This window comes from Crocuta crocuta, unplaced genomic scaffold (genome assembly GCF_008692635.1).
Source record: "Crocuta crocuta isolate KB4526 unplaced genomic scaffold, BGI_CrCroc_1.0 scaffold35, whole genome shotgun sequence".
Classification (NCBI taxonomy): Eukaryota; Metazoa; Chordata; class Mammalia; order Carnivora; family Hyaenidae; genus Crocuta; species Crocuta crocuta.
The window spans coordinates 7,001,108-7,010,891 of NW_027530625.1; the positions used below are offsets into that span (position 1 = coordinate 7,001,108).

Genomic DNA, 9,784 nt, shown 5'->3' on the forward strand with positions numbered 1-9,784 from the left:
AGCGAGGGAGAGAAAGAGACCCAGAAAAGTTTCTTTTCTTTAAGATGTCTCAAGTTCTTATTCCTCATTCATCAACCTGCAAACAATATCTTTCCCCGGCGCTGGCATCTCTGCGCGTCGCCCTCTCTTCCCCCTTACGATTTCTGTTCCTCTCTTAATTTACCGTGCAGACTAATTCCACTTCCATTCACGCTATGTCAACCATCTAATCCCCCCTCTTTGTAAGGGGAATTCCTCGGCCCCTTTTAAACAAGTCCCCTCCGCATTGAGCTACAATTTACTGCTACAGCATTCTTCCCGGGCTAATGAATTTAGAATTAGCAATTTCTTTCGAATGGAGCCGAATGAATGCTATCACTTTAACAGCGTGACAAATTGCCGGCCGCGCCGCAATGGACACCATTTAACCCCCCCTTTCAGCCGGCCCGCTCGCCGGCTATTTTCCCAGATAGCTTAGAGGGGAACCTTGTAGGACACGGAGGCCGCCCCTGAGCGCCTGGCCGCCCCCACTCCGGCTGCCGCCCGGCAGGGGGACCCGTCCCGGGGGGCTGGGGGCCTCCCGGCGCTTTCCCACCCAGGGGCGACTTCAGGGCTCGCCTGGATCCCGGCGCCGCCCTTTCTGGCACCCCGGATCCCCGGCGCAGAGGGGGACCCAGGCGCCCGGGTCACACGCAGCGCACTGAAGGCGCGAGTTTCTCTGGACCTTCCGCCACCGTCTCCCTCAGCCCGCGGTCTTTTTCCAGCGTGCAGTCGCCAGTCCGCCCAGAGGTGCAGGGCCTTCCGCACCCCGAAAAGAGTGAGAACCCCTGGCCGCATCCGGGGGTCCTTGGACAGCACCCTGTGTTCAGTGCGGGGAGGCGCAGTGAGCGCTGAGTGCCCGGCCTCGGGGCTGCCTCGGCTTGGCTTACCACCTCCTCCTGGGAGCTGGCCTCAGTTTACCCATTTGTAAACCCACGCGCTGCGCTGGGCACAATAGTTCTTAAACTCCAGGGTGGAGGGCAGGGAGGTTGTGGATGCTTTGAGAATTCGTGGAAAGACGAAAAAAAAAAAAAAAAGCATCCCTAGAAATGAGCCCCAAAGCACCTCTCGCTTTTGAAGGCACCCAGGGTCCCCATTTGCAAATGGAGGAGACTCCACCCTCCAGTCCGGTCCTCCACTCCTCGGCCTGCGCACACACCCCAGTGACTTCTGCGGAGTCATTCCGGGGCGGGCCTGGGGTTGGTGTGGCCGGGCAGGACCCGCCTGGGGCCCTGGCGGGGAAGAGCTGGCCCTCCCTTGCCTCGGGCTCTGACCGGGTCCCCCTGCCCCGCGCGGTGGTCACAGAGGTGCAGAAGCTGTCCAGCCTGGTGCTACCCGCGGAGGTGATCATCGCGCAGAGTTCCATCCCCGGCGAGGGCCTCGGCATCTTCTCCAAGACGTGGATCAAGGCCGGCACCGAGATGGGCCCCTTCACCGGCCGAGTCATCGCCCCGGAGCACGTGGACATCTGTAAGAACAACAACCTCATGTGGGAGGTAGGTTCGAGCCAGGGGGAGAGGGTCCCCGGGAGGGATCCTGGAGTCAGGCAGCCGCCACTTGGTCGCTGTCACCTCAGCGTTCCTGGAAGCCGGATCCTGGCCCTGTATGGCAGGAGGTGCCTCCCCAAATCACTCCGGGGAAGGCCATTGCTGGGAAAATCTGACCCACCTTCCTCCGGCCACCCTTACGGACTCTTCTCGCCCTAACTGACAGAGGAGGGCTCTGAGACCCCGAGAGGCCAGGCTTGCCCAGGGTTTTGCCGACTGCTGGGAAGCGATCCCTGGAGCCACCTCCCAGCCACCTGCATGCTTTTCCTGCCCGAGGAAGCTGCAAGGAAAACCCCTCAGACCCACCCGGGCCCCGGGTGTGAGGGTGGCCAGCATGGAGAGCGACGGGGGGCTGTAGGTTCTTCTTAGGAATGGGCTTCTCAGCCCAGGCAGAATAACTGACAAACTGGAAATGATCAGGGAGGAACTGGTGTTGGGTCAGCTTTCCGGGTCAGGGGCCCACATTCCACCAGATTATCTCAGCAGCCCTATGAATTATTGTTCCCATTTCACAGAGGAAAACCGAAGCTCACAGAGGCTTCCACCCCTCCCAGACCCCTGACCCTTCTCTCCTCCGACAGTGCCAGATGCCAGGGAGGGCCTCCCCGAGGACCAAGCCACTCCCCAAACGCTTCCTCCTCCTGGGGCTCTGGCCAGGCTGGGGCACCCTCTCCCTAATCTCATTTCCCCTCCCTCCATGGATCCACCCCCCAGCCCCCACCTCACCGTCCCTGGAGGAGCCCGGTGTGACAAATCGTGCATCTAGTCACAGGAGCAGGAGAAAGGAACAGGGCTATGGTCCAGACGCCTTTCCTGACCTCACCTCCTCCCTCCCTGGAGGCCAGCAGTTATCTGTTCCATTTGTTGCTAGGTTAGCAAGTTGGGGTCCAGCTTGATCTCTGAGTATCCTTGGTAAGCTCCCACAACGGGGGGTTAGGCCAGGCCAGGTGCCACCATGAGCCAGCCTTCCCTCTCCCGGCTTCTGTGTCCCCCTCCGAGGTCCTGGCCAGTGCTCATTGCTGCTTTGGGGAATCTCTACAGCTGCAGAGAGAGAGCTGGATGCCGCTTGGTCCAGTCAGTGATTCCTTGGAGATCCTTCTCTTCTGGAGATGGGGAGCATATGGCGGCAGGGGCCCGCGGGGGCCTAGAGACCGACTCCCCGTTGGTTGCTTCTGGCTGCCTGGCCTCGGGCAAGTCACTGCACTGCTCCGAGCCTCCCTTTTCTCAGCTGGAAAAGTGAGCTGTGAGCCACTTCCCCTTCCTGGGGCTGCTGTGAGGACAGAGAGAGTGTGTGTGGACCTGCCCNTATTCAATGAGGACGGTACCGTGCGCTATTTCATCGATGCCAGCCAGGAGGACCACCGGAGTTGGATGACCTACATCAAGTGCGCCCGTAACGAGCAAGAGCAGAACCTGGAGGTCGTCCAGATCGGCACCAGCATCTTCTACAAGGCCATTGAGGTGAGCGCGTGTCCTGTTGCGTAAGCAAGCGGTGGGGCAGCCGGGAGAAGGGGTGTCACGGGGCAGCCGTGTCTGGGGACTGCAGGGGATGCACGGAGCCGGCCCCGCCCGGGCTGTGGGACCGGGGCCCACGCGTCGTGGCCTCCGGGAACATACGCTTCACGGCAGGATGTCTGTTGTCCATCAGAAAGGACAGAACTTTTGACTTTAGGCCGCTGTGGATGTCACGAGCGCCTCAATGGTGAGGTCCTTGGATAGCTGCCTGGGGTGGGGGCTCAGAAGTCAAGAGATACAGAGAGCAAGACGCGGGAAGGTGGCCTGGGGAAAGCATTTGATGGGAAGGACGGCATCGCGTCTGTGGCATTTTGGCTCCTTGTCGTGCTCGCGAGGGACGCTCGTGACATGTGCATCACGACTCTAGTCTCAGCTGTCATACATCGATCCCCTGCTGTGTAAGGCTTCTCCTAGACTCTGTGTGTGCATCGTGCTGCATAGTCCTCACGTGTTCAGTCCACAAGGGAGGGTCCGCGACGCCCCGCGGTTTACAGACAAGGAAGCGAGGTCTCACTCGGTGGCAGCCGGCCTCGGGAGCTCTTACGGGGCCTTGCGGGGCGATGTCAGTGCGAATGCCCGTGTGGGGTGGAACTTCTCGGAGGCGAGAGAAAGGGAGACGCAGCAGACACATAAACATCACATCCCACGGTTGGGGGTAGTAGCTAAGCCGGGCCCAGGTTGTGGCAGGTTCAGGAGGTTGGGAAAAGGAGGTGCTCCCTCAATAGGGAAATGCTGGGGCCGAGGCGGAAAAGCGCACCATGTACGGGGAGGGGCCGTCGGCGCAAAGCAGGCCAAATGGTGGCCACCATGGTGGCCATGCTGTCAGGACCCTCCCTGGACAGTGTCCCTTGGCAGAAATTTGCTTACCATCTGGCTCCAGAGTGGAACAGGCTGTCCTCCTTGCCCATGGCAGATTGGTGGCAAGTGTGGGGGGGGCGTGGGGATGTTCCCCCCACACTAGTCTGGACCTCATTCTTCCATTCTGCTAGTGGGAAGGGACTGTGGCCTTAGGGTGGGGCTGGGCTTGGTTGAGTTTTGGAGGAGTCCGAAGGAGGTCCCCCCAAAGCCAGAGAATGATTTCCCTATAGTTCAGTTTCTTCCTGGGACTCAGAGCCCCAAGTCGTTCTAAGGCCCGAGAGGCACTGGGGCCTAGCGGCTTCTGGAATCAGGGTCCAGTTGTCCCTCCATGACCAGGCCCTGGGAAATCTCCAAAGGGTTGACAGCAGAATGGCCTTTGCCTGGGCACTGGCATGGCCAGGGAGTGGGTCCCAGCTGAGGGGTGGGCCCTGGGGAGACCAGAAAGGAGAGTGAAGAAAGGTACAGTTTCTGGACTGGGGTTCAAGTGAGGGGGAGCAGCGTGGCCCTGTGTGAATGTAGGGCTGAAGGTGGCCCAGGCCCAGGACAGAGGTGGCTGCTGGCACTGTGGGAACAAGGACCCCCCGACGGCTGTCCTCGAACTGGCCTCGGGCATGGCTGAACCTCACTTCTGGCAGAGAGCACCGTCCAGGGATCTTCACCCCCANACACTGATTCCCGGCCATCCCTGTACAGAAGAGACTGGGGACACACACCCTTTCCGTTCCTCCTGCGCACACACAACACGAGCACAGATGCACACGCGCGTGCATATGAGAGGCAGTGGGAACGCTTACATGTTTCGGCCCAAAGGGCTCCCGGCTGGGGCACACTCAGGGGCCTTGGTCTCATCTCCTGGTGCAGGTCACACTGGCTGAAGGCTCAACGGGAGTCAGGAAATGTCAATAGAAATTTCTACAGAAATCCAGAGTCAGAGGGCAAAGTGGCTGAAGAGTATCTCCAGGGAGGGATCTGAATTTATTTATAAAATTTTAAAAAATCTGCATCTCATCAGGATGTGAGGTGATAAAGGAGCATCAGGAAAAGGAAGTCGTATCACATAGGATACCGTGGGCTCCTAACGTCACTTGCCAGTGACAAGCCTACGAAGAAGGGACTGTTTGGGTGAGGGACGAGGAAACACAAAATATCACTATACTTTCACTTAAACTGGAAAAAATATGTGTATTTATTTTTGAGAGAGAGAGAGAGAGCATGCGAGTGCACAAGCAGGGGAGGGGCAAAGAAAAAGAGGGAGCCGCAGAATGTGAAGTGGGCTCCAGGCTCCCCGAGCTGTCAGCCCGCAGAGGTGGACGCGGGGCTCGAACACATGAACCATGAGATGATGTCCTGAGCCGACTGAGCCGACCTCAACTGACTGAGTCGCCCAGATGCCCCTCATTTTACTTTTATTAAGTGAAGCTGGGCACCTTCCTCGTGACGGCAGCCTTCTTGCCATTGCGTGGCAAAGTCAGATTCCGCGGCAAAGTCAGATTCCGCTTAGGAGACCTGCGGTGTGTCTGGGCAGGTGTGAGCAGCCACCAGGCCACAGGGCAGAGGCCAGGACTCCCTGGCCCTTCTAGTCTCCACCAGAAGAAATTGCTGCTCCTCCAGGTCGCTTCCCGGAAGACTCTGGAATAGGTGGGCCATTTGTTGTGTGCGTGTGTGTGTGTTAGCCACGGAGACGGGCCTTTGCCATGATCCAGTCTCTTAATCGTACTGTCATCTCAGAACGGCTCTTTATCTTCCGTAACACCCATTACTTGCCCCGCAGAGTGGGAAGCAGCATCTTTAGCCCATAAGCAGAATACATGGCTGATGCCCTTACAATTTCCACAAACACAAAATAACAGCCTTCCAAATGGAGCTGGGGTTTCAAGGCCAGCCAGTCGGTGGAAAACCCCCCACAGGGGTGTGGCATTTGGCTGCTATTCCTGGGCCACGCTCCTCGTGGATCGGCCACGGAAGAATTCACTGTAATGTGCGGTGCCTAAAATGGCATTTCTATAAAACACCAGGCACATGGCGAGTGGCCATTCCGTGTTGAATGAGTGAGTCTTTCTGCAGGTGATGGGGGCTGGGTCGAAAGGGGAACACGGGGACCCCGTTCTCCCAGGAAAACAAAACCAGCTACTCCGGGAAGCAAGACCTTGGACGCCAAAACTCGGCGCAGGGAAAGGATTTGGCAATAGGCTATGAGAGCTTTGGATTTTGGGGCTGGGCAGAAAATTCCAGTCTTTCCCCTCCCCACGTCTTGGCAGATTACTGTGCCCTCAAGTGTGGGCTTTTCCTTCCTGCTTTCCTCCCCATTTCGGAGACTTGAGCGTTTTACCCTGCAGCCCGGAGCCCCATATGTGCTTTCCTTTGCTTTACGAGGAGAAGCTCTTTCCTTTTGACATTGCTCATCGGCAGATGTAGCTAAGGCACTGTGATTATTAATAATAAGCACCAGTAATAATGCCACCATCTGTGGACCGTTCACCAGGTGCCAGCACCGTGCTAAGGGTCTACACAATTTTTTAAGAATCAAGACCTTTCCGCTCTATGAAGTACTATCAGTCCTCATCTTATTATTATTTTTTTAAGGTTTATTTACTTATTCTGAGAGAGACAGTAACAGTGTGAGCAGGGGCGGGGCAGAGAGAGACGGAGACGGACCAGCCCACGCAGGCTCCGGGCCGCCAGCGCACAGTCCGACACTGGGCTCGAACCTGCGAAATCTTAAGATCATGACCTGAACCGAAACCAAGAGTCGGATGTTCAACTGACTGAGCCACCCAGGCGCCCCTCGCTGTCTCCATTTTAATGGTGATAAAAACTAAAGTTCAGGGAGCTCACAGGAGGTTGGCAAGCTGCGATTGGAATCTAGGCCTGTCGGACGCCCCGGAGCAAAGCTGTCGGTCACCATGTCATGGGGCCTCCCTGGCCCATATGTATCTGCTGGAACGCTATTAATTGGCGTGTCAGGACATCTGTGGTACAATGGAAATTGATATTCGTCCAGATGACACAGAGATCCTTCTAGACTAGGGCTTCTGCACCGCCGGGGGAGAAGGAGGGCCTCAGAGCCTCCTGGGAGCATGTTCAATAGTGTGACATACATTTTTATTAGGAAAGCAACCCCAAACCCGGTCGGTTTCCATTTCTAATAAAAATTCAGAAATGGGGCAGAACACAACTTCTGGGCTGAGAGGGAAGGTTAAGAAGCACGAGTTGAGAGGGGCGCCTGGGGGGGACTCAGTCTGCTGAGTATCCGTCTCTTGATTTGGCTCAGGTCATGGTCCCAGGGTGGTGGGATGGAGCCTTGTGTTAGGTTCCACGCGAAGTATGGAGGCTGCTTAGACTCTCTCTTTCCCTCTACTTGTGCTCTCTCTCTTTCTAAAGTAAAAATAAAATAAAATTAAATAAAATTAAATTAAATTAAAATTAAAAAAAATAAATAAAACAAAACAAAGAAGCGTGAGTGGAGAGATTATGTAGTTTGCCAAGGAAAGACTCAGGTGCTGATATTCCCCCAGAATCTTGAATGTAGATCTTACGGTACGGGACTCCGTTTCTTTGGGAATTATTTGGTTTCTTATGTGTCCTGAGCCAGTCTGTAACGTCCTGAAAAGTGGATAAATAGCCGATTCTGGTTCTCCGGGCTCCGGTGGAGAGTGTGGGCAGGGCCACGTTAAAGTGTTGGCCGTAAGACACCGCAGAAGGATTGGGAGACCTGAAGGGGACCGTGGCTGTTCTTTGCTCACAGGCAGTCAGCGGTCAGGACCCTGGGAGCCTGTGGACAGCGGTGCCACGATGTTAGGGAGGAGGCCACCGGTCTGGTCCCGAGGGTCTCCTGGTCTCCATCTCTGGGGTTATTGCATGAGGGAGACCAGGGAGCAAGCAGGGACCAGATGTCCACGTCAGGGGCTGCCGCTGGCTTCCCGGAGCTCGGGGAAGGGCTGAGAGTCTCCACTTCCCACCTCCCCCAGCGCTGGTGGCTTCTCCACATTTGGTGACATGTGTCGTTCTCAATGCCAGTAGATGCATCTTCGGGGACTTTCTTTAATATAAATATATACGGTATGAAAGTAATATTTGCTCATTATGGTTTTAAAAATCCGATATCTCATGTAGAAAACAGACATCGCTCTTCTCACGAACCTTAAGTCAGCATTTTTTAAATAGTCTCAAAATGACAAACCCTTCCGTGGAAAAATGCATCGAAAACTGGCCACGGTGGCTGGGCGCCCCGGTGGTGGGAGGAGAGAATTACTTCTCATCATACACCCCCTTTGGGTGTTTACACGTCTTTGTCAACGTGTCTGCATCGTGGTTTTCATTTCTTACATTAGCTCGTAAATGTACTAATTTTAGTACATTTAAAAAACGTGTTAGTAAATACAGGGCTCGCTCTATATTAAAAGTCAATATTGAAGCTCTTATTTAAAAAATAATGTTCCTGGGGCGCCTGGGTGGCTCAGTCTGTTAAGCCTCTGAGTCCGGATTTTGGCTCAGGCCGTGATCTCACGGTTTGCGAGTTGGTGGGGCTGTGTGTGCCGGCGCGGACTCTGTCTCTCCTTCTCTCCCCTCCTTCCCTGCTTGTGCTCATTCTCAAAGTAAATCAATAAACTTAAAAAAGAATTTTTAAAAATAATATTCCAAACAACCACTTGGAGTAATAATACTCGGAATTTGGCTTCTGGTTCCTCACCATTGTTTTTGTTTTGTTTTAAAAAATGTATTCTTTATTTTATTTTTGAGAGAGAGGAAGAGAGACAGAGGTGAGTAGGGGAGGGGCAGAGAGAGAGAGGGAGACACAGAATCCGAAACAGGCTCCAGGCTCTGAGCTGTCAGCACCGAGCCTGACACGCGGGGCTCGAACTCACGGACCTCGAGATCATGACCTGAGCTGAAGTCGGACGCTTAACCGACTGAGCCGCCCAGGCGCCCCTGGTTCCTCACTATTGTTGTTGTTGCATTTATTATATATTTAATAACACTTGCTATTATCAATTACAATGAGAAGGCTGGTGTTGACTTAGATACTTGATTCCTACACTGAGAGTCTGGAGGCGGGGGTGCAGATCAAGGCGACATCCGCTGGGGGCTTGCTGATTCCCATGCACGTCAGCGCTCTCGCTGGTGGTGCTACCCACCCCCGGCCAAGCCTGAAGCAGTGGCCTGATGTAGGGTTCCTGTGTTTGGGGCACTCGGCCCTGGCCTGTGCTCTCGTCGGGTCACCGAAGGCAAAGCCGCCAGTCACCCAGAGCTTTAACTGTGCCAGCCGCCCCGTGCCACATTGCAGTCTCTGCAGCGAGCACGTTGGGACTTGATACTCCACGGAGCGCTGCCAGCTTCCTGAGAGGCTCTGAGCTCAGGGGAAATTACAAGCGCTCCCGGGTCCATCCACCTTGCAAAGCTTTATGTGGGGGGCTCCGCTGAGCCCCGACCCCCTGAGGCCAGAGCAATGGTGCTGTCCCCGTTTTACAGTCAAGGAGGTTGAGGCCCGGTGACAGAAGGCAAGCTGCCCAAGGTCTCACGCTCAGCAGGTGGGGAGCCCAGGTGGCCCCTGAGTTAGCACCCTCTGCAGGCGTGTCTCCTGTTCAGACAGCCTGATCGGGAGCTGATTGCTTTAGAACCGTGATTCTGAAAATGGAAGCCAGGCGTCGAGACAGTGTGGGAGTGACTTACAATCAGAGTGTCAGAGTTGGGGGACCTCAGGGATCATGGTCCCCCACCGCCGCATTTGAGGAGACAAGCTTAGACAGGCCAAGGGCTGTCCTAAGGTCACGCAGGGACCCGATGGTGGGGGGCGCATCTGCACCTTCCGTCACTCAGAGAGTGGCCTTCTTCACAATGAGGAGATC

At 55.5% G+C, this 9,784-nt stretch overlaps 1 protein-coding gene across 1 annotated transcript in view; it reads left to right on the top strand.

Moving 5' to 3' along the window:
* Positions 1–1,121: 1,121 nt before the first annotated feature.
* The window catches only part of PRDM12 (PR/SET domain 12), a 12,799-nt gene continuing 4,136 nt past the window's right edge, over positions 1,122–9,784 (top strand). The window contains exons 1-2 of the mRNA XM_077768470.1: positions 1,122–1,518; positions 2,854–3,026. Of these exons, the coding sequence (XP_077624596.1) occupies positions 1,122–1,518; positions 2,854–3,026 (570 nt within the window). The remainder of the gene's footprint in view (positions 1,519–2,853; positions 3,027–9,784) is intronic.